The following is a 23,861-nucleotide window of genomic DNA, read 5'->3' as shown; positions in this document are numbered from 1 at the left end:
TAAAAATATAAATAATGAGTGGAACATTATGTCCAAACTACTGCAATTGTTACTCTTCACATGTCAGAAACATTCCCTGTTTGTGGCATGAGGTAAGAGCTGGGTAGATCCCCCAGCTGCAAACACACCAAAAATAATAAATTGGAACAGGTGAATAAACTGAGCAGAAATGGGCCTGAAAAGTTAACATTTCAAAGATTTAACATCTGAAAATAAATAAGCAACCCTCTTTCATTTGCTGTGATCCTCGTTTCAGCCTCTAGACAATACCTGGAGCTTCTTTAGAACTTCCCTTTCTTCTCCTGAAATGAGAAAATAACAAAGTGCTGCATCAATAGAAATAGTTGTGACAATGTTACATGTATTTTTATCCACAGATTTTTCTGCAGGTGGCATAATTTAGGGATAAGGCTGCCACTTAAAAATATTAACAGAGTGGATTCTGTCACATATTTTCCCACTCCATCTGAAAACGCCCACCTCTTCTTTCTTGCCTCAATTTCTTCCCTTTTAATTTTATTCTTGAAACCAGTTCCTTTGAAGAGTTTGGCAAGCTGTGTATCTGAGTGTTCAGAGGTTAGACCAAATGCACTTTTTAAATAAGAAATACTTGTACAAATTCAAAATACCATCAGATTGTTTCAGGTAGATCCTGTGTGGTAAAATGAGTCATTTTTAGGATGGTATTTTTTTGAATTTGCAATCTCTTTCTACTCTCTTTTGAAAGGAAGATCTCACATTTGCAGATAAAATTATGAGGCTGAACTATCACCAACTGAAGGGATGAAAAATTGAAAAGCTTCTACATTAATAAAAGAAATGGGGGCAGGGATGTTCCTGCCTTGTATGAAGAGTAGCTACATGTCAAAAAACGTGTTCCTAACATAGCAGCAAAGAACTGGGAATAAAAAAATTAAGGGAATCCTTGCTGTCCCTTGAGGATCCTTGAAGATTGTTCCCAAAGCACCCAAAACCAGTCACGGGGGTAAAAAATGAAGCAATAAACCTCTTTTCATATTTATCTGTGGTACTGCAGCCAGGATCTGTAACTCACCAGAGCCATAATAAAAAACACCAAGTGGTTTAAAAACTTAGTATCTAAATTAACAAGTTCTGTGCTCTGACTGGAAAGAAAAATTAGCATTGTGCATTTTTTAAAAATATGAACCAGCACTCATTAAAAAAAAAGGTAACTTAATAAGCTTTAGAAGAGCTGGGTTTATGGTTCCATGTATCTACTGCAATAATTATAATTAATTGGTGTCTCAGGAGAGTGGGAGTAATGGGAAAGGAGTTTTCTGGACACTCCCCAGAGTAGGGCTGTGCAATCTGTGCCCTCTCTGTGCCCTCCCTGGGGCTCTCATGGGCACTATGAACAGGAAATAAAATCTGCTTTTGGAACTGCTTTTATGAAGATTCAGCCTTGAGAGATTTGTGCTGCAGTCCCAACCTTGGTACCACGTGTGGGAATTTATTGCCACTCAAGATAATCTTTTTTATTGCTCAGCCTTTAGTGATGTGTAAGAGAGATCTCTTATTGCTGCAAACCACCAGACTTCTCTTTTCTGAACAAGTGATGAGAACTGGGCCAGGATGAGGATACTGCCACTGGAGCCTGGCTGTTCAATTCCAGAGGTGCTGCTTGACACACATTCAATTACACAGGCAAAGATTCCACTTCTTGACCACAAACACCAGGAAAGAAATCTCTTGGGGTTCTGCTACTGTGAGCACCATTCTCACCTCCCAAGAGCCACCCCTTTATATTTTATAAATTCTCCTTCATTTCTCTTTACAAAGAATTAATGACATCCTCAGTGAGGAGGGAAGCAGAGGGAACACAGAAATTACTACTCACTCAAGATGATGACACAAACCATAGGAACACTCCAGTTGCACGGTCCATGGGCAGAACCCCATTTATTAAACATTAGAAACTCAGCAATGTACACCAGTTCCTATATACAAATCAAGTCCATCAATTAAAATAAAAAAAGTGCTGTTTGAAATCAGGTTTTATTTAAAGCACAAGGTAACTGGAATTGCATTTTAACTGGGAGTGGATCAGGTCACGAGTGGTACTGAGGACACAGACACAGCAACAGGGGCACGAGACACCTTTGAAGTCTTAACGTGGATTTACTGAAAACTTTTGAGAAGAAACATTCAGCTTTTTATACAAACAGTACAGAGTGCTTCCAACATCTCTAGGAAAATTAAGTATACAGTTTAATCCTTTTAAAGCAAGGTACTTGGAAAACTTCTAGTTTAAAATACCAGCCTATTGACCTATTCCAAACAAAAGGCTCAAATCCTGCAACGGAATCAAGGCAGAGCAAAAGATAAACCTGTGAAGAGGGAGTGCAGGCACTGAGCTAAGGAAAAAACACTTTTCCAAGGTATCCTACCACAAAATGGAGATGAGTTAACACACTGACCTTTAAAGAACCTGGCCAACCAACCCCAGGGCTACAGAAAGGTGGCTGGACAGTCAGAAATGCCAAGTGAGCACTAGGAACATGTTTCAAACGTAGCTGCACGACAGAATGATCACACCAAGGATGTTTATTTCTCTACATGCCACAGTCACTACTCTATGCTACACCGTATTTTGCCCACATTCTGCATCACACCAGGGACACCACGGGATTCTGGATCCAGTCTTGTCTGCTTTTGCTCCGTTTTGCAAGTTTAAGGCCAGCCTGGAGGAAGACTCCTGAAGTGACTGAGAAACAAAGTGATGCTAAGTGGTGGTTTGGCTGAGAAGTTCTGCAGAAGAGCAGACAAAGAGAATATCAGATCAATTCACAGGGACAAGATGTGAGAACAAACTCCTCCAAGGACTTCACAACACAAAAATGAAAATGAAAGAGCCAACAGCTCCAATTTACACCTTTTGAATTTGCAGCAAAACCAGTGTGGGGGCACTTTTTTTGTGTGTGTGATGTGAATGTGCTACTTCAATTCCGCTGAAAGTCAGTACAAATAAAAAGATAGTAGTGAAAAATTGCTTTATTCTGGCTGCTGGAAACGGAGGCAGAGAAAGAGCCTGAAGAAAGAACAGTGCTGAAAATATCCGTGGCTGAAAAAATCCATTTGTGTTGTGACTTCCTACAGCAAACCCAGCTTTGCTTTATTGCACCAAAATTGTCAGTGAAAAGTTCACAGAAATGTAACATTTTAAAAACCACTTCTGAAAAAGGAAAGTTAAGGGCACTCAGTTCCAGAAAGTTCATTCAGGAAACCAAAAGCCATTTCTGGGTAACTGCAGGGCATCAAAAGGAGAGAGTTGAGAATAACAGGAATTGTTTGAGCCCTGCAGGCCCAACAGTACAGAAATCCAGAGAAATCCAGGGAAATCATGTTGTCTGAACAGACACACTCCTTCACTTCTCTTGGATGGCAATTGTGCTTGGAATCATCTGCTAGCAGGAGGTTCTGGGTATGTAAAAGGACTTTGAGCAGCTGCTGAGATCACTTTGCACAGGAGGTACAGACAGAGCCGTCCACTTGATTTGCCTGAACTTGCATTTGTGTCTTCCAGGCTGGATCCCCACACCCACAGCTGAGTTCTGCTCAGGGACCTCATCCCACAGTCCTCAGGGTGGGAACACTGAGCTCCAGCAAACCCACCCCACAGGATTGTCCTGAGGCAGCTGGGATGTGGCCAGCGTCACATCTGCATTGCTATCCAAGGCTGTGCTTTCCTCGGATCTCTGAACAGGTTCCCAAATAAATTCTGTGCGCAAGCAGGTTTCCCTTTGAGAGACAATTAGAGGCCTCATAATTTAAAGTGTGATTAGCCAATATCTTATCTACAGTAACTACAGCATCCTGTAGGAATGCAAGCTCTAAAAATCATTATAAAAAATATTTCCTTAGAGCACTTTAAATAATTTACAAAATTCTACAAAAGCTATGAATGCCTATCCATGATATCCCTGTTAAATAGAATTATTTTCACATTAGTGTGTGTATGATATATAGGTATCAGCATCTCCCACTGACTCTCCTTTCCTCTCTCAAGCTTTATCAAGGTAATTACAATCACAGTTATTTTATAAAAAGATTGCTAGTGTAAAAAAAAAAAAAAAGTACTTACATATTTGAAACCTTTTTTTCCAAGAGGGAACCTGGGCAGTCCCCTGCAGGTAGGTCAGTAAATTTTGCACAGGTTTTGGTTAAAAATCCCTGCCCTTGATGTACTTCACTAGCAGCTTCCCTGTTCTGCAGGACAGGTATTTTTCCTTCAATTTTGGAGCTGGATACCTGAATTTCTCCCTGCCTGTCAACTTTTTCTTCCTTAATGCACATTTGCACACTGTTATCTGCACATGCTCCTCCACTATTATGCACTGCTGCTGCTGTCACACTGAATTCATGCCTTGGGTAAGCTAAACTTGGATCTGGCCTCTTGTCCAGCTGGTTATTCCCTCCCTTACTGTCCACCTGAGCACTCTGCTGAGCTGGCTCTCTGCTGACTTTAGCTGCTTTTCCCACACTGCACTCAGGGTGTGGGGGATCTGCAGTGGAGTCAGCCCAGCTGCCTTGGTGGGTATCTCCTTTGATCCACATCTGGGTGTTCTCAGCTCTGGAGGTTCCTCTGCAAACCTTATCAGCTTTTCCTGATGCCACACTCCGTTCCTGCGAGGGAAGGATGGAGTGGGACTGATCCCCTGGAGCATCAGCCTTCCTGCAACCTTCAGCTGCTTCTTGGAGACACCCAGCTCCTGCACAGGTTTCTGCTACATGGGGACTCACCCCTCCCAAAATGAGATTCTGAGAAGAACTGGGTTCTTTTATTGCTGGTGTAATTTCCCCTTTTGGCAAGGGGTTAAGTACATCTGTGTCCTGGGAAGCTGCCTCCATTCCCAAGGCACTGCTCTGGCTGAGCACACATTCTGCTTTCTGCTTTTTGTTCAAAAGCATCGATTTCTTCCTGTCCCGGGCATATTTCAGACCTGCAATAAATTTACTTGAGATTTTTAGTTGGAAGGTATTCTTCCTTTTAGATCTGGGCTTTGCATTCATGACTTTTCTCACTTTACACCCTTCATTTCTGCTGGGTTTCGGGGGCTCTGTGTTACGGACATTCCTTTTACCTGTTGCATTCCCAGGTAACTCCTCAGCAGCACCACCTCTGACCTCCCCCAGTCCTTGCTTAGCTTTTGACTGACCAGTAGTAGGAACATTCTCTGCAGAGGAAGCACATTTTCCACTGCCAGCTAACATTGCACTTTTCCCTTCTGTTCTCTGAGAGTTCTTCACCTCTTCAGTTTGCTGAGCTACCTCAGTCTTTTTACTCTGACCCAGCACAAGGTCAATCTCATTTTCCACTGGCTGCTGCTTTGCTTTTCCTTTATTACCAGTTTGTTTGGTCGCTCTAAGTAGGTCCAGACTTGCATCACCTTTTTGCATCTCTGAATTGCTTGCAGAGTCTTTAGCCTTTTCTGCCAAAAACCTCCTGATTTCCTGCTCGATGCTGTCATCACTGTCCACTGAGCTGCTGTCACTGGCATCTGACACAGATGTGAAAGCACATTTTCTATTTTTAGCCCCCCGCTGGTTTGAAACTGGTTTAGGTTTATTGCCTTTTTTAAGCTGCAAGTTAGACTCTAGGTTTTTCATGGTTTCTGGCTTGTCATTGGGAAGTTTGATGTTGTCTGGAGGGTTCCTGACTGCATTCTCCCTCACAGCTTTCCTAGGTTTTGAGAGGCAGCTTTTTAGCAGTGAGGGATTTTTACATTTCCACTCGTTTTGTTGGAGGCTACTGAACTCATCCAGCAGCTGAGTTTCTGTCTCACTGAATCTGACTTTCTTCTTGCACTGAGCTTTCTGGTCCTTGGATTTCTTCTTTAACTTCCTTTTAGACTGTAACAGGTCCTTGATGGCACTATCCAGGTCCTCATCACTGTCCAGAGAGCTGCTCTCATCACCGGATCCCTCCCTCTCTGGGGTTTGGAGGGGGTTTTTTACAGGTTTTTTTGTGCTACTCTGAACCTGCAGGAAAGGGTTTACAGAGTCCAAGGGCACACATCTGCTGCCATCAGAGCCAGACAATTTGGGAGACATCAGCTGCTGCTGCCTCGGGTCTTTATTACTCTGAGCATCCCGGAGTTCTGTGGGGTTGCTCAGGGCTTGCTCCTCTTGGAGCACTGGGAATTTGGAATAGTGACCTGGCTGGAAAAGTCCTGTCTCCAGCTGCTCAGGTAGTTTTGACCCCCCTTGTTTTGTTGTTCTGCCTTCCCTTTTAAGTCTCCTTTTCCGACTCAGGGATAATTTCAGTGTTTTGGGCAGAGCAGGCTCAAGGGTCCCAGTGAGGCTGTTTGGATCAGAAGGCAAAGGCATCTGGATGGAGTGTGACAGGCTGGGAGGTTTTGTTCCAAGGTTTTCTGACTGTGCTTTCAGAGCCAAAAAAGCCCTGATTTCTTGCTCTATGCTGTCATCACTGTCCACAAGGCTGCTGTCACTTTCACAACGGGAGGATGAGAGAAGCTGGGGAGAAAAGAAGGAGTCTGCAGTGAGGGATTTGTTGTCACTTCCCATTTGGGATGGCATGATGGTTTTGGAAATATCCAGGATAGCTTCTGCACACATGAGTTCTGCAGATGTGTCTGCTCTGCAAGAGGCCTGCAATGTGAGCTCACAAGCAGTAATCTTGTTTTCTGGAAGTGCAAAATGTCTGGCTTTTTTCAGTGGTTTAAACAGCTTATTAAAGTCATTGCTGGTGCTTTCTAATCCCCTTGACTTGGAATTAACTTCTTTTCTCTTGTTGCTTACAGGGTTTTTATGGATTTCTGGTGAGGCACTTTTTGTGGAGCTAATTGTCAGGCTGGCAGAAATGTCTGCCATACCTTTTGGATCAAATGGTTCCCTCTGCAAAGGGACACAGTTTGCTGCATGACCTGCCTCTTTCCTGATTTTCTCCAGCTGGTAAAGCTGAATGGCTTCTTCAATCCCATCATCGCTGCTCGAGTCAGATGTGTGCATGCTCTCCTTGATAAGTGCTTCCCTTGGCTCCCAGTAATGAGCTCCTCTTCCCTCATCCTGCTCCATGAGCCAGGGCTGGCTGGCAGTGGCCATTTCTAGATATGCTTGGTTCACCTGGCTGAAATCACTGGGCTCTGCTTGGGTTTTTGACTGCAAACACTTGGACTGGGTGCTGGATTTCTGCAGCTTGGGATGGTGTCTCAGGAGCAGCGCATTACAACCTTGCTTTACAGCACCACAGTTTGTTCTGTTTGTGGCTTCTTTGTTGCATTTCAGGACAGATCTCACACGGGAATCTTTTTTATCCTCCTCGGTAACACATTTACTAATTTCTTGCTGCTTCTTCTCATTCAGGAACTGCACTATTTCAGCCTGTATGCTCTGTTCAAAGGAGTCATCGCTGCTGATGCTCTGAGGGGAAGCAGGCTGGAGCCTTTTCCCAATTCCCAGGTGGTCAGACAGGTACTCTTCAGAGAGCATCTCAGCTTTAAATTGGACAGGGAGGAGGTTACTAGCCACTTTGTTCTGGGAGAACTCTCTCTTAAACCTTTTGTCTCTGCTCACATTCTCAGAACGCTCTGCATTCCTTGGCAACGACTGGGCACTTTTGCTTTTTGTTTTCAAGTACTCTTGGATGGCTTCCTCTATACCTCGGTCCACAGAATCGTCGCTGTCAGAATCGAGCAGCAGAGTCCCAAACTCTACATTCCCTTCCACTTCGCTGCCATCAGAATCCTCAGGGCACCCACACTGGGTGTACTGGGGATGCTTCCGCAGCAGCGTGGTGCTGGATGTGACTCTGGCACTGGTGCCTTTTTCTCCCTTCTGTTTCTTCTGCACAACACAGCCACACTCATTGTTCATACCCAGGGCAGGCTCTTGGCTTTGCAGGTTGTTTATGATCATCTGAACTTTGGCGCTCACGGAGGTTCTGGTGATGTTGCTGTCGGATTCAGGGAAGCAAACGGGGTATCTACAATTCCTTGCTGGCCCAAAGGACTCCCATTTTGTCTGAAGAGCTACCAGAGGAGGAGCATCCATAAGGAACATTCTAGCAGGCCACAGCAAAGTCCACCATGGAACAGATTTTCAGACCGGTCTCTCCTCCATCCTAAAAGAAATTTAAAAAGGAAAATATTTATTGAGCGTGTGCCTTCTAGAAATTCCGTGTAATAACCCTGGTAACATAAACTGTAAATTATTAACACTCAGAACTACTGTGCCAGATAATCACAGGAATTACTCCTCAACATCACCTGAACAGGTAAATCGGTCACTACTGTCACTGGGGATAAGGCAGAGCACTCATCATTTCTGGTTTGCAGTATTTTCTGGCAAAATCATAACCCAGTTCAGGTAATTCACTTCTGAAACTCTTCCTGTGCTTTCCAAATAATGTGCTCCCAAATAATGATACACTCCCCAGACCCACAAAGGCCCACTGTGATGGTATTCAGGGCACTGGTGTGTGCAATCCCCTTTGTACTGAATACTTTTGCAGAAAATTTTGTGGCAGGAGAGAAAGAATAATTTTAAGGAATTGTTTCATAGTGAGAGTGGAGAACTCAGCAAAATACTCTGCTCGTTGTTTCCTTTGGCATAACTGCCCTTTTTAAGGATCATGCAGCTCAGCTTTCCACTTCTCCAACGAAAGCAGCACTGGCTGTGTCCACATGGTGCAGGATCTGTGGATGTGGAGAAACCTGGACCATCATCTGGGATGGTGGGACAAAAACCAACTCCTCCTCAGAGAGCAGAGGATCACACAATATTCCAAAACAGCTTTTACTAGATCTGACTTGGCATTAAACACACAGAGCTGAGGGACTTGGGGCAGCTGAGAGAGAAGGAAAGGGAACTTATTTCTTCCTGAAACACACTCTTACAGCAATAACCCCAAGACATCAGTCATCCGGCCTCACTGCAGGATAAAAGGTCTTGGCAAACACAGATCTTGGTAGTGCACAAAAGCAGGATGAAGATTAGGAACTATTCTTCGTGTTCCAGTAGAAACTGCAGACAGAATGAAGCTTTGGTTTGTGGAAGAGTGGAAAAAGCCACCCACAAAACTCCATTTAACACCCCAAAGAGTTCACCACTCCACATGGTCCCATGAGGGTCAGAGGCTTCACCTGCAGCATCATTTGGTAGGATCGAGGGTGACAGTAACTCCCAAAAACTACTGCAGTTGGGTGGCTCCACACAAACACAGTGAGTCCCAACTGCAGTGCCACTGGACTCTGCCAATGTACAGGGACACAATTTTCCCTCTGAAACCTCCCTGACCTTGCACTTGTCAATTATTCTCTAGTTCTGGTTTCAAATTAATCAGTGGTATTAAATATTTTAAAGGATTAATGACTCTAAACTCTTCAAAACTTGTATTTATTTACTGAGCATAAGGTAACAGACAACCAGGGAAGACAATTCATCATCTTCGCTCGGGCAAATATAAATTAAAAACATTTTTCCTTGTAATAAGCAGCTAAGGATCAAAAAGACAGAAATTAGGATACCTCATTACCTTGAAGCAACACAATTAACACACTTTAGCTCCCAGCTTCATTAAAAAATAAAACCCCAACGTTTTTCCTATTAACCTATTTCCACAGTTTTTAGGGAAGGGACAGGTGCCTTCACTACCCCACACCTGGACTGGGGGTCCTGCATGAATTACACAGGATTGGGGTGAATTTCTGTGTCCCAGCTCCCACTCAGGGCACCCAGGGAGACCATGAGGGGACACCTGAGGGGGGGACATGAGGGGTCAGGGGGATATTCACAGAGGGTGTGAGGGGACACGAGGGGACACACAATGAGGGTTTGAGGGGACACGAGGGGAAATACACCCAGACAGGATCTGAGGGGAAATGAGGGGACACGCACCCAGAAAGAGGGGGGCACTCTGTATAACCCTGTGAGGGGAAATGAGGGGACACTAACTCAGGGGGTACCGACAGCGGATGTGTGAGGGGACACCACCCCGGTGTGCACCCACAGAGGCTCCGTGAGGGGACACGAAGCGACACCAACCCGGGGGGCATCCATAGTGGCTCCGTGAGGGGACACGGAGCGACACCAACCCGGGGGGCACCCACACAGGCTCCGTGAGGGGACACGGGGGTACCCCCGGTTCGGTGAGCACCCCGGACGGGCTGTGACGGGCCCCCCACCCTCGGGGGCCGCCCGCAGCCGCCGCCCGCGGGACCCCCGCGGGGCGCCGCGCCCACTGCCCGCGGCCGGCCGGGCCCTGCCCGCGCCGCCATGGCTCCCCCTTCCCGCCTTCCGCCGCCCCGGACCCGGGCCCGGGCCTCCCTCGGCCGCCGGCGCGGCGGGGCCCGGCCGCGCCCCCCGCCCGCCGCTCACCTGCCGAGAGGAGGCCGACAGGGGCGACGGGGGTCGGCGGCGGCCGGGCCGGGCTGTCGGCTCCGCCGGGCTCCGCTCCGCCGCTGCCCGCCGCGCTGGTGCAGGGGCGGGCGGCGCTTCCTTCCCTGCCCCCGGGGAGCGGGAGGCATGCGCCGCAGGGCTCCGGCGGGGAGGCGGGGAGGGACCGCACCGGGCCGGGGCACAAAGGCAGCGGCGGCTGCTGGCCCCGAGAGCCGGCGCGGAGCGCAGGGAGGGAGGGAGGGAGGGCGCCGGGAGCCCGGTAACGATCGTAACGGAAGGGCCGCCGGGGGAAGGGGCACCGCGGCTTCCTGCAGCAGCCCCGCGGCCAGGGCCGGGCTCCAAACCGCGGTCCCGGCGCCGACGGGGGAAACAGCCGCGGAAAGAACGACGTTGTACTCGGCTCTTGTCTCAGAGCTATGCGCAGAGTGGGGAATGATCCATCCGCTGCCTTCGGGGTGCCAGACTGGGGGAAACTCAAAATATCGGCAGGATGCAACACTTGGCTGTTCCAGGTGCAAAGTTTGGGGCGCAGAATGAGAAGTGAGGTGCAGAGAGCCAAGGCCTCTGCTTTCAGCAGCTGAAGCGGTCGGTGCTCGGGCTCCTGGAGCTGTTGGGTTGTTGGAGGTTTCACACAGCGAAACAGCAAAGTTTTAGTGCTCTAACTCATCCCTGTTTTGTTGGCAAGCGGGTTTTCCCCGAGGATACACTGCCAACCCTGTGCTGTCATCCCTGTGCTTCCAGAGCAGAACCAAGCTGTAGGATGCTTCCTTTCGGGACACCCGCTTCAACCTGCTCATTCCTAAAACACACAGAGTGAGTCACAGCTCTCAGTCTATAAATCTGCACAAGCATTTCCATTCCTCGTCTCTGGCAAACTAAATCCCGGTGGCCCAACCCAAAGTGATGCCTGTTTTCACTTTGTCAGTGTGTTTTGTTTCCCCATGGGGCTGGAACACCTGTGATGCTGCAGAGGGAATCAGCATCTTTTGGCTGGGTGTCGTCAAAATCACAGGGGAAAAGCTCAGGTTGGGTGATGGCGAGTGGGGAACAGCAGCTAAGGAGGGTCCCAGGCTGGAAATGGGGTGGCTGAGAGTGTTGCACTCTTTTTGTGCTCACTCTGGTAACACATCACAAGATACGGCAAGGAACAGATTTCCACCTGCTTTTATCCCAGAGATTCTTGTTTTGGGGAGCACATGTATTTCTGTGCCTTTTCCTCATCTCCAGCTTCACATTTTAATTATTTTCCTCACCTCCAGGAATCCTCTACTACCAGGTCTGACCCTGGGAATGTGGGGCAGGACAGTGTTTCAAACCATCAGACACAGTTACAAACTCGTATTAATTTATCTCTTGCTCTTACAACAGATAAAACAGAGCCGATAAGACATTTGCCTGTGTGTTCTTGTCCCTGGGATATGTAACATGCTTTTATGCTCTGATCTGGCTCGCTTGAACGAGACTGCTGAAAACAGCACAGCCAGCATCTGTGTGCAGGAGGAAACAATGGACTTGCTTTTCCTTCACTGCAGAATTGCAGCCTGGAGGTGAGGAAACTTTGCTTCGCTCACCATATTCCTCCCTAATGCCGCGGCAGAGGGAAGAAAGGGCTCTTGTATTCTTGTATCCTCCCGGGCCAAGTCAATTTACATGTGAATGCACTTTTAAAATAAAATTAAAGTCAAAGCTGTGGCCAGAAGCCTGATAAATGTTTTTGTGCACATGCAGTTGCTTGGGAGGGGGGAGGCTGCTGCTGCTGCTGGAGAGCTCTGCTGTCCCCAGCCGAGGTGGCATTTGTGGCTCTGTGTGCCATTTTACTTGAAAGAAGAGCAGAGGTGCCATTAGGGGTGATTTGCCTTCCTGATCCATGATCTTGGCAGAAATGAGAGCAGTGGTCCCCATCCCTGCTGGACGGATGACAAAGTCAGGAGCACTAATTGGACCCCTCGTTAGAACGGCTGGAATGGCGGGGCTACGCTCACATTTCCAAAATGAAACATCTCCCCCGACCTCCGGATCTGCTGCTCCTGTTTGCAGGGAAGGGTGCTCATTACAGGTGCCTCTGGATACCTCAGAGCCTGAAATCAGAGCTCAGGCAATGGCTTTCGTTATTTTTTTCCCCCAGCAAGAGAAAGGACGAGATTAAAACCAAATTAGCAGGAATAAAAGGACTCACTGGGCAGATTTTGTTGTCGGGTAACCTGTGGCTTCGGGGCCAATTAATATTCCTGCATGGAGCTATGTTAAAACACCAGCCACGTCTGCTGTGCTGCTGTTTTTTTGGGAATATGGGTCACAACTGATGCTGGCTGATGGCACATCCATGTCTAGGACAGGAGGGAAGTCGATAACCTCGGATTCCACAAAACTTTTCCCCTGTTGGGGACAGTTTTGCATTCTCCAAGCATCTCTTTGGGTTTTGGGGCTAAAACTAATTTACAACAGCACAATCCTGCTGTGACCATTGAGTTTTTGGGGGGAAAAGTAGCAGAGAACGGAGGTGGATGGAGCCCAATCAGATTTTCCCTAACCCCCAGTGTTTAGGGTGTATTTTTCACATGGCTGCACTGAACTTCAGGACACTCAGTGCTGGCCCTGCTCCAACATCTCCCTGCCCTGTTCAGCTCCTTCAGTCTGATCTCAGATGATTTATTAGATAGAGAACAACTGGATCATGTAGTAACATGGCAAATTGAAGGCTTTAGTTGTTATTTAATAAATGCCAAGGAGACTCATGAGGCCTTGAAGTTATAATAGAAAGATCTAATTTAGGAAAGAAAAAAAAAATGGGAAGAGAGATGCCTGTGAAAACTGCCAGGAAGCAGTGCTGGGTATTGAACATTTCTATTTACCCTCTGAATGGAACAGAGATAGCCTGAGCTTCCTTTCAGCAAGGCTGGATGCTGCCCAGGGAAGCAGCACCTGAGGCAGGAGGAGGTTCAAGGGCGGTTTTTGGTGGAGCTCAGTCCTGGAAGCTGAGGTTTGTCTTGCCTTGGAAGACATCATTGCTGTAAATCACCTTAGGTTGACAGAATTTTTTAAGGAAAGAAACCAACAGATTTCATGAAGCAAATGAAAGTGTAATTATAGCACAGAGGCAGGTTACAGAATGCATTTAACATTTTTGAGTCAAGCCTGGTGTGCTTCCCATTCATCATTGACCATTATACAAATGCAGCTGAAGGTCTCTGTGGGGCACAGCTCATTGCTTTGGAAGATGTCCCTTTTCCTTGTTGATTCCAAGTGCATCTGGCACAAGAACACAAAGTGGAAAACATAACTTAGTGCCAAGAGTTTTAACTGTAACTCTGACCTTTCCTTGCTACCATGTGGCAGAGATCTCTAAAATATCAAAGGAAATGACATCTCCTCTCTCATATTCTGTACCTGGAACCCTTTAATGGGTTTTGTATGACTCATTCCTATCTAGGTTAAATGATAAATATTTCATGTTTACAATCCCGGACATGGGCCGTGTGGGCTTTTAAGAGTTTTCTTTACACAAATCCCTCCTTTCTGTCCATCTCCGCGGGCTTTGCTGGGGGGCAATGCTGTCGGTATTCCCGCAAGGACACTTCTAGCTGGCTCCTGTGCTTGTCACAATTCTGCTTGTGCCCATTAGGTGTCAGACTCTTATCGGCTCAGTCTCCAATTCCTGGGATTTCGAGGAGAACACGAGAATATGAGAAGCCAGAACTGGTGAGGCTTTTCTGGGATTCTCTCTTGCCTGTGGGTCCTACCCTAAAAGGGCAAACTGGATGCTGTGGTGTTCACTGGGACACCAAACGGGGACTCTGTGCTGGTTTTGTCCCAGGTTTTGCCAGCTGGGATCCCTCCAGAGCCACTGCTCATCCCTGGGCTTAGCATGAGCATGCACAGGCAGCAGCTCCTGCCCCAAACCTGCCGGGTTTTGCAGCACGTTTGTGTTTTAGGCCGCTTCTCACTGCATTCCTGAGGTCAGGTCTCCCTCCTGCAACAGCTTCTCACACTGCTCTGGTGTCTGTGGGGTCACTGAGGTGCTGTCAGAGCAGTGACCCACCTCTGCCCACCTTGCCCATCATTCTTTTGGGATGAGCACTTGGAACAGTGCCGATGGCCGGCACCAAGCCCTGCCAGCACCCCGAGTGCTCGGATATTTCCTGCACCCCAGGGCTTGGGAGCACGGCTGAACATGTGGGGATTCATTCAGGGACAGAAAGTCAGGCTTTTTTTTTAGTTTTTAATGAACTCTGTGCAGTTTCCCACAGCAACACTTTGATTCCAGCCACGAGGCAGGATATAAACACGGGCATTTGGTGCCATGAGCTGAGGTGGCTGGTGATGAAAAGGGGTCTGTGAGCCTTAAAATGGTTTATTTAAAGGGCAGGATCAAAGATGTACCTTGGGATAGATACCTGCCCTGCTACATGAAGAAAAGCCAGAGATGCTGCGCTCACTTTATATTTCAAAAGGAAACTGCTTTGACTTTGTGCTGTGGTTGCTGAGAGCTTTAATGGGGCAGGGGGAGGGAAAGAAAACACAACATGCTCCAGCTGCCCTCATTACTGCTTCTCTGACTCTCTGCTGAGGAATCCCAGCACAGCCATGGACTTGTCTACCTGCAATTACCAGGTCTGCATTTACAGAGTGCCTTTCCTGACCTGCTGCTCACCCAGGAGCATCCCTGCAGCCCCCTCTGAGGCAAAGGCTGCTGGATTCCTTCTGTGGAGCAACTCCTGATTCCCAGCAGGGCCACCCTGAGCACTGTCCCAGCCCCCATTAGCTCTAAACTGGCATTTTTAAGAGGCATCTTCAGCTTTTCAGATCACCTTCAAGGAGTGCTCTATTTTTAGCATCCTTGGACTCTCTTGGCTGCAAACAAGTGAAACCTCTCTGCGGTGAATTCACAACAGGGCAGCTGGCAGGGGTTCAGACTCTCTGTCTGAAGTGCTGAATGATAGAAAAGAGTTGTCCCTGAGGTCCCTGAGGAGCAGGCTGAGCCCATGGAGCCAGCACAGGATGCTGCCTGTCCAGTCCCACCAGGGCCAGGGTGCACAGCCTCATCCAGAGACGCCTTTGCCATTGCCAAGTGCTCTTTGCACAAGCGGCTTTGATCAAGGATTTGCGAACAGCTCCTGTTTGGTTCAGTGCTTAAAACGCTTCCCTAACTAAGGTTTGGATCGAGCCAGAGATCACCACTGTTTTGAATTTTCATCAGGCTGAAAAAACACTCTGAGCTGGGGCTTTGTGCAATGCTTTGACTTGGGTTCTTCTCCAGCAAAGCAGCACAGAGTGAATCGCCCTCAGCAGAGCAGCCATGCAGAGCCAAAGCCTCCTGCTGCTCTGCAAGGTGAGGGGAACTCCCAGGAGCAGCTCCAGGCTGGTTGGAGCAATGCTTGGAGAGCAGGCTGATAGTTATTTGAGGTATTTCTTTTCCCCCCAGCCTTTATTCATCTCTCCCAGTGCCCCAGCCCAGAGAGGTGGAGGGCAGGAGCACCCCAGCTTCATGCAAGGTGCAGCTGCTCACACACCACGTGTCCTCCTGCTGTTCCTGGGTCTTTTAGGGCCATGACATATGACCAGTGATGGGAATTTTGGGCTAAGTGCAGTGTCAGGTTCACCCTCCCATCCTGCAGAGCTGTCAGTGATGGAGAAATGTTGACTGGGCACTGCAAATGCCTTGAGTACAACAGATCCATAACAGCTTTGGAGACAGAGCAGGGCATCAAATCCTGTCCTAGTAAGCATTAAGAAAAATGTGGTGTGCTTTCTCCTGGCTGGGGTTTGTGCTGCTGGCATTGATGGTCCTTTTAAAGTGTTTCTTCATCCTCATCTTGAATCCCCTGGCAGTGGTCTGGGCTCCTTGGAGGATGACTCAAATCCTCTCTGATCCTTCCAGCACCCCTCGGGCCACTGAGATGCTGGGGAGACAGCGTGGGGCTACAAACCTTCACCCAAAATGTGGTCAACAACACACAAATCCTTCTCACTGCCCAACTGGCCAGGAAGAATCAGAGAGGAAAAAAGCCCATTCCCATTATCTGAGGCGCTTTTCATTTTGCCCTCTCCTGGCTGCATCCCACACTGTGCAGGGTGAGGGCTGGATCTGACCCTTAGCCAGGCTTCCCTGCTTGGCTGGGGCTCAGGAGAGCCGCGGGCAGGGAAGGGAAGGTGCGGGGGCAGCACCTCGGGCTGTGTGTGCCTGCGTGGGACGGGAAAGCCGGAGCAGCTTGAGCCCTATGTGCTGGGAGGAAGGAACCGGCTGCGAGGAGCTGGTGGGAGGAGGAGGAGGAGGAGGAGAAAACGGTGTCAGCAAACGAGGCAGATTGAGAGCTGAGACGTGTTAGTGGTTGTGTTTGGGATGTGATCAACGCTCCCTTGTGACTTGCACAGCCGGCAGGGGCCTGAGCGGTGCAAATAGAAAATGTGGAATCAGTGGGAATGGAGCTCCTACATCGCCTTGTGCTGCAGGGGAGGGTGAGGCTCTCACACGCCTTGTAAATCCAGGCACGGGCTCATCCAGCTGCCACAGGGCAGGAGGTGGGCGAGCTGGCGGGTGGCACGGGGCACTCCCCTGCTCCAGGGAGCTGGGCTATCCGTGACTGCTGGGTGCTGCCAGCGTGGAATGCAGCCTCCTTTTCCTTTGGATACCTGTGGGTACGGCCCTGAGGGTTTGCTCCTCAAAATCTCTGGAGACATCCCCAGCACAAGGGATCAGAAATCTGCCACTTGTTTGGATGCTGGGCAGTGGCTTGGCCTCAGCACCCTGGGGAAGGGGGAGCTAGAACACAGGATGGGAAGAGGGGGGGCTTTTCTTCACCCCCTCGAATCTCTGTTGTGATAATTCATGAGTGTCACTGGCACATCTGTTCAGAGGGAGAGCAATAATACAGGTCCAGCTGAGTGATGAAATTGCTTTCAGGGCTGTTTGATTCCCAGCTTGGGGGTGTGTGGTCAGCCTGACTGCAGGCTGGGGATTTTTAATTTATTTTTTCCCCTCTCCTTTGCCCTGTTCCTTGCAGCCAGCAGAGATGGGTAGCATGTAAAGCAGGCAGAGGCAGGATCTGTGAATCCTATCCCCCTGTTCCCATTCTCTGGGATAGATGGGCCATCTGGGCTCACTCATGAGACCCTGAAATCACTCACACAGCGCCTCCATGAAGGATTTGCAGCTTACTCATGACCAGGCTGCCCTGCTTACCCTTTTCCTGCAGCCTTGTGCCTGCTGGGTGTGAGCTCTGCTCGGGGCCCGTTTCTCCTCTAGATGGTGCAGCTGCCTTTGGGCACCACCGTGCGCAGCCAGATCCCGACCCTGCGGCAGAACTGGGGGTGCAGCCAGCCCTGGGCTCTCCCCCTGGCCCCTTCCCAGCCTCTTGGCAGGACGGGACAAAGCTGAGTGACACAGCTCGCCACGTGTCACCTGCCCGAGGCGCTGCGCCAGCTACCTGTGGAGAGCGGCGCTGTGCCAGCCGTGGGCACTGTGGCACCGAGGGGATGAGAAATCCGTCTCCTGCTATTCCTGGCCTCTCTGTCCTTGGCAGAGCACGTCCTGGCAGTGCCCGCGGGAGATGCTGGCAGAGCGCGGCGGAAGGCGGAGGAGAGGGGACGGATGCCGGGGGTGCCCCCGTGCCTTGCGGCAATCCGGCTGCTTCCGATCACACCGGGCCGGCCGGAGGAGCCGAAATGCCACCGTTGTGTTCTGTTCGAGCCCCCGCCCGCCTGCCATGCCCTGACTCATCCCCAGGACGGGAGGGATGCAGCTGCCGGAGCCGCGGGGCTGGGCAGGACAGCGGGCAGGCTCGAGTACACACAGAACCTCGGCTCCCACCTGCGCTTCAGCCTCTCCGCCCAACCACCCCACGGCAGCCAGGAGGGCACACGCTGGGATGCTCCTCTCCTTTCCTCCAGGACCCACTCCCTGTCGGAGCCATCTCCTCTCTGCAGAGGGACATTTCTGGCTTAGAGATTGCGTCAGGGCAGAGTGAGCTCGGCCGGGTTTGGCAGCCCCCCTGAGCCAGGAGGGCATCACTGAGCCGGGCAGGTTGGATTTGGGATCCTGCAGGCAGGGGAATCCTAGGCAGCTCTGCCTGCAATACTCCCCACTTGTTTAGCCTAAACCCAAATAAATATGAGCCTAATGATTTGAGTGAAACAATAGCAGCCATTCCAGCATAAAGAAAGCTTTCCTGCCGTTAAGCTTTGCTGGCAAGCTTTGGAGCCTGTATTTTAAATAAATGTTATGGGTGCATTTAAAAACACACCATATGTTCTCCCGCAGATCTTTCTGGGAGCTGCCTTAGCGTGGCTCTCACTGGATCCCCTCCTCCCGGTGCCAGGGTGGGTTTTGCCATGTGCTGCCCATGGAAGCAGGACCAGAGCCCTGTGCCCTGACTCCTCCTCATGAAGAAGGCACACGAGGAACTCTTCACGCCCCACAACATGAGTTTTCTTCAAATCTCAAGCTCCAAAAGCAACTCATTTTCGTTAGAGAGCTGATTAATTTGCTGATGACCTGCCGTGCGTCCCTGCCACGGTTCCCACGCACGGATTACTGCACCCCACCACTCTTCCAGCTGCAGCACCAGGCTGTTTTTGGGCAAGCAGCCCCAAACCCGAGGGCAGCAGGCTCTGGGATGGCTCAGTTCCCCCCGGCCGCTGTAGGTGGCACTCCGGCCCCACCGCCCGCCCGCCTGCCAGCGCTGCGCTGGTGCTGGCACGGAGTCAGGGGATGAGCTCTAACTTTACAGCAGATTTTCCCTTCTGACAGATTACTGCTTCATTTGTAACAGAAGAACTTCTCATTAAGTACATTTCTGACAGTTTGTTGAGGGGTGGGGGGGGAAATTAAAATCCTCGTGTAGCCGAGCGTGCCGGAGCGTGAGCATGGCTCCGGCTTCGCAGGTTTGGGAGCTGGGGTTGTTATTTTTTATTTTCTTTTTTGCTTTGGCTCCAAAGTCCCTTTTCATAATTATTCACTCCTGAGCACAATTTCTGCAGCTGGGAGACGGGCACATTCCAAAGAGAACCCGGCTGGAAAGCCAGAAGGGCTCGGAGGTGGCCGCTCCCTGTTCCGGCAGCGCTCGTGTTTCAGTGCTAATCCCATAAGGTTTGATTCGAGTTTCATTGATTTGATTTGAATCTAACAGTTCTTCTCATTGCTCTGGGCACTGTGGGAGTGCCCAGGCATGCCAGGCTTTGGCTGTGCTCAGGGTTGGGCATCTCAAGGCATGAAGTCAGTCCTGCTTCTGCCAGGGACCTGTGGCTGCATACTGGGGACCTGGGGACATCCCTGGGGGCACCCAGGTTGCCTTGGGCAAAGCTCTGCTCTCACCAGAGCAATTCCCTTTGCAATATGCCCTAAAGGACAGAACAACAACTAATTTCAGTGTTAATTATGCAAATCAGCCTTGATGAAAACTCAGGAGTGAGGTTATTATCACTCTCCTTTTTTCCACAGTGTGGAATAGCCCTTTTGGAAAATCCTTCTTCTTGCAGACCCACAAATGTTTTTTCCTCTAGGGTTTCTTTCAAGTGGAGAAAATGCTGAGCGAGGCTGTTGCCATAAGCTCCCAGGACATTTTCATTGATCCAAATCAAAGAGCAAGCATCAAAAAGCACTGTGTGACGTTGTGGGGGTATTTTAATTATGAAAAGTGTTGCAAGCAGCTTAAAGAAAGCAAGTGCCTCACAAGAGGAAAAGCATTTCACTTCTTTTCCCTCAGAAAACACTTTTTCTCATTATCCAAGTGCTGAAACCATTCGTTCCTTGGGGGCAAGGACCACACTGGCCTTTCTCAGCTCACACTGAGCACAACAGCATCTACAAAATTGTGTTGGAGCACCCTGAGATTTTTCTCTCCTGCACTAATTGCCACTCCAGCCCTGGCTTCCCCCACCCCCTGTGCAAACACAGGTATAAACTGCCTTGCTGCTGCTGCTTTGCCACCCCAGCAATGCCCAGTGCTCCTGCAAGGATCCCTGCTCCTGTTCAAGTGGTTTCTTTATGAAACACTTTTGAATCAGCTTTGAAAAGCATTTGGAAGCCTGGTTTTCCTTGTATCAACTGCTGTGGATTCAGATGCCCTGTTCCTCTCACTGCTCCCTCTCTGCCTTTCCAAGCTGGGATAAACCTTTGGTTACTGCTGGGTCAGACCCTTCCCTCCCTTCCTGGGGACATGGCCTGGGAGGTGACACGGGCTGGAGGAGCAGCCCAAATGGCACCGGGCTCGGGGCTGGGATCCTCTGCAGGTGATCCAGCTCTCCCTGGCACTGCCTGGCTGTGGCTCCCCTGTCTCAGAGGTGGGCTCTGGGCAGAGATCAGACCTGTGTCCCCTGGGCAGTGACACTCTCCTGCTGGGAAAATCAGATTACAGTGTCTTTTCTCCCTCAGGCTCCAAGTGCTGCCACTCCTTGTTTTAGGGAAGGAGTCTTGTACACAGAGACAATCCTATTGATGCTTTCCCCTGCCAGATGATCTTAGGGCTGAGGGCTCAAAACACCCATCAGGAGCTGCTTTAACCCCTGGTCACTCCCAGCACATCACTGCAGACACAGGGGGGGACAAAAAGGACCTGTTTTCCCCCCAGGGAGAGACTTGGGAGACTCAAGTGTGGCTGTTCCACCCTGGGAGAGGCTGAGTGGGCCCGGGGAAGGGTGTCAGGGTTTCTCTGGCGAGGGAGGGATGCGCTCAGCTCCCGGCAGATGGTTCTCCCGTCTCCCTGCACTTGATGGGATGGTGGGAGAAGTTGTTATGAAAGACTGCCGTGACATTCACAGCACAGATCTGCCAACTGGTGTCTCGGGGAGATGGAGGGAGCGCCTTGCCGTGCTGCATAAATTGGTGCAGAGATATAAATGGTGCTGTGCTTCGTGGCAGGGTGGGAAGGAGCCTTCTGCTCACAGGGGAATGGGGTGTCCAGCCAGAGCCCTGCTCAGGGCTGGCTCTGAGGCCCCACAGAGGCACTGGGTGTTCCTGTGGGTGCCTTTTTGCCCTGGGGATGTTTGTAATTTCTAAAAGCTGGTTCTTCTGTGGCAGTGTCTCAGAGTAATGCAGTGCTCCCTGTGTCCTCCAGTGTTCAGATGCCCCATGCCAGTTGTGGCTGAAGGTCCTGTGGAACCACAAGGACTCTCCATCCTGGAGGAGCAAGGGCTACCTGTCCCTCACCCCCTGCCTTGTAAGCTGGCTCAGAAGGGAGCTGTGCGCTGTGTTCTGGAGTTATCATTTCTGCTTTTTAGACAAAAAGAAAGCAAAACAAAACTCAGACAATCCCAGCCCCAGCTGGGATTTAGGTGGGCTTTATTTCCCTGCTTTTTCCATCTCTTTGCTTTCAAGATCAGCTTCCCTCCACAGCTTGGACAGCAGAGCAGAAGCCCCACCATGATCCTCCTCTTTTGTTTTGCTGCTTGTTAATTATTTCATTAGCTCCCTCTGCATCCTGACGGGGGTTTTAATTTGCCATGGCAACTGCATCCACAACACCTCCCCACTCAGGAACCCACGCTGTGGGGTGCTGGGGGTGCCTCAGGCAGCCAAATCCTCCATGCTACAAACAAAAGTGGGCACCAGCAAGTGATGCCCTCGGGGGAACTTTTCCTGCTGGCAGAGCGGAGCAGGAGGATCCATCCCTGAGCTGCCTGTGCCTCGGTGGGCTCTGTGGGGCAGGGCTGCTCCCAGCTGGATGGGTGCCTTCCCTGTGGTGTCTCGGCAGCTGGGAAGCATCAGCCTGGGAGGAGGAACTCAGCCTGTTCACACAAACAGCCAACAAAAACGAACGCCCACCAGGACGAGTTTCATACCTACAAATTATCTCTGTCTGTGGAGCTGCAATTAAACAAACCCTGCCCCCAGCACAGCAGAGGAGCAGCAGGGAAACCTGAGCAGCTCCCACCCCTCGGTGCCTCCTGTCCCTGTCCTTGTCCCTGGGCAGCTCTCCTGTACCCAAACTCCTTGTTCCCCCTCCAGGAGGGTGCTGCTGACCCCTCCAAGCACAGCAAGGGGAGCTGTGCAGGTTTTGGGGTGTGTTTCATTCTCCAGGGGGTTTTCTGAGGGTGGCTGGGAAGGAATTCATCCAGCAGGTTGTAATTCCTTAAATCTACAGAAAGGGCTTAATCCTGCCCTCACTGGCTTGAGGAAGGAGGCAAAGAAGAAAAAAACTCAGCACCTGGGGCTAGGACTTATTTCTAACCCATTTTCCTATCCCAGCAGGAAAATCCTGATTTCTGGCCATTCCCTGAGATCTCCTGGGTGGTGGCACTCACTGTCCCAGGTACCCAAAATAGCTCCCTGCTCCAAAACCCCAGAGGAGGAGATGGGCATGGGACTCTCAGAGAGGGCCAGTGGAGTTCAGGGCATCCTGGGCCTCTGTGGGGTGGGATGAGAGCCTGGCTCCCTTGGGCTGCCCAGTCTGGTGAGGCAGAACTCCTCAAACCTCCCCTCGCCTTTTGATTAATCCTTTTATCCCTCCTCAAACAACTGCAGTGTTAGGAGAGCCCCAGACACCCTAAATCAGCTCAGTGGGGATTGGAGCAGAGGGAAACTCTCCCAGGGGCATTGCGGGGAAAGGGGGATTTGGGTCCAAACTCACAGCAGGCTTTTAGGAGGGAATAATTAGCTCCCTGTTTTTCACCAGGAGCTTCTCCTCCTCTCTGTCCTCTTGTGCCAGGACAATGTGTCATCACCAGAAGATGCAGCATCATTTCCAGAACATGAAAAAAATAAAATAGCTGCTATTCATCAGTGGGCTCTGTGCTAATTGCCCGTGCCCTTTAAAGTGGGAGCGTGGCCGGGGCTGTTCCCACTTCCAGCTTGTGGGATAAAGGATCTCTGTGCAATCCTATAATAATCTCTTTCATCTGATGCCCTCAAAGTGCTTTTGGACATAAATTAATTAGGCATCACAACACTCTGTTGGGTTCAAGCTCACACAAGGGTTTTCATCGTGTGTTCAAAGAATTCCTCCCATCTTTGTGGGGCTGGGGTCACATCGAGCTGGGGGTCAGCAATTATTTCTGCCACGTGTGACCTGCTCCTGGCAGGGCTGGGCTGCCCTCAGGGTTAATCATGGAATGATGGAAGCGTTTGGGTTGGAAAGGACCTTAAAATTAATCTCATTCCACCCCCTGCCATGGGCAGGGACACCTTCCACTGTCCAAGCCTCTCCAAGCTGGCCTGGGACACTTCCAGGGATCCAGGGGCAGCCACAGCTGCTCTGGGCACCCTGTGCCAGGGCCTGCCCACCTCACAGGGAAGGATTTCTCCCCAGTATCCCATCTAACCCTGCTCTGCTTTTGAAGGGCTGGGTGGGCCCTGTCAGGGCTTGGGCTGTGCAGGGATTTGTGTGTGCCTGCCAGAGGAGAGGGAGCAGGAGCTGCCTGTGTGGACATTGCGGTGCTGGGGATGTGCAGTGGCTCGTCAGTGGCTTCAGAGTCCTAATTATATCTCTTTAATGAGCACCCAGACCATTATCAGGGGTTTCTCTGGGCCTGAGAGGTGATCCAGGCTCTTT

General features: G+C 50.1%; 1 protein-coding gene across 1 annotated transcript; it reads right to left on the bottom strand.

Annotated features, from left to right (window-relative positions):
• Nucleotides 1–1,974: 1,974 nt before the first annotated feature.
• Nucleotides 1,975–10,473, bottom strand: PPP1R26 (protein phosphatase 1 regulatory subunit 26). The gene is made up of 2 exons (XM_084219785.1): nt 10,357–10,473; nt 1,975–8,101 (listed from the first exon to the last, which is right to left on the bottom strand). Exon 2 carries the CDS (start codon nt 8,038–8,040, stop codon nt 4,099–4,101), a length of 3,942 nt encoding a protein of 1,313 aa, XP_084075911.1. The 5' UTR covers nt 8,041–8,101; nt 10,357–10,473; the 3' UTR covers nt 1,975–4,098.
• Nucleotides 10,474–23,861: the final 13,388 nt, after the last annotated feature.

The sequence above is a fragment of the Fringilla coelebs genome (assembly GCF_963513975.1).
Source record: "Fringilla coelebs genome assembly, chromosome: 21".
Lineage (NCBI taxonomy): Eukaryota > Metazoa > Chordata > Aves > Passeriformes > Fringillidae > Fringilla > Fringilla coelebs.
This window is presented reverse-complemented; position numbering and strand designations above follow the sequence as displayed.

Coding starts and splice junctions, on each gene's coding strand:
- PPP1R26 (XM_084219785.1), bottom strand. CDS start 8,040: ATGTTCCTTATGGATGCTCCTCCTCTGGTAGCTCTTCAGACAAAATGG.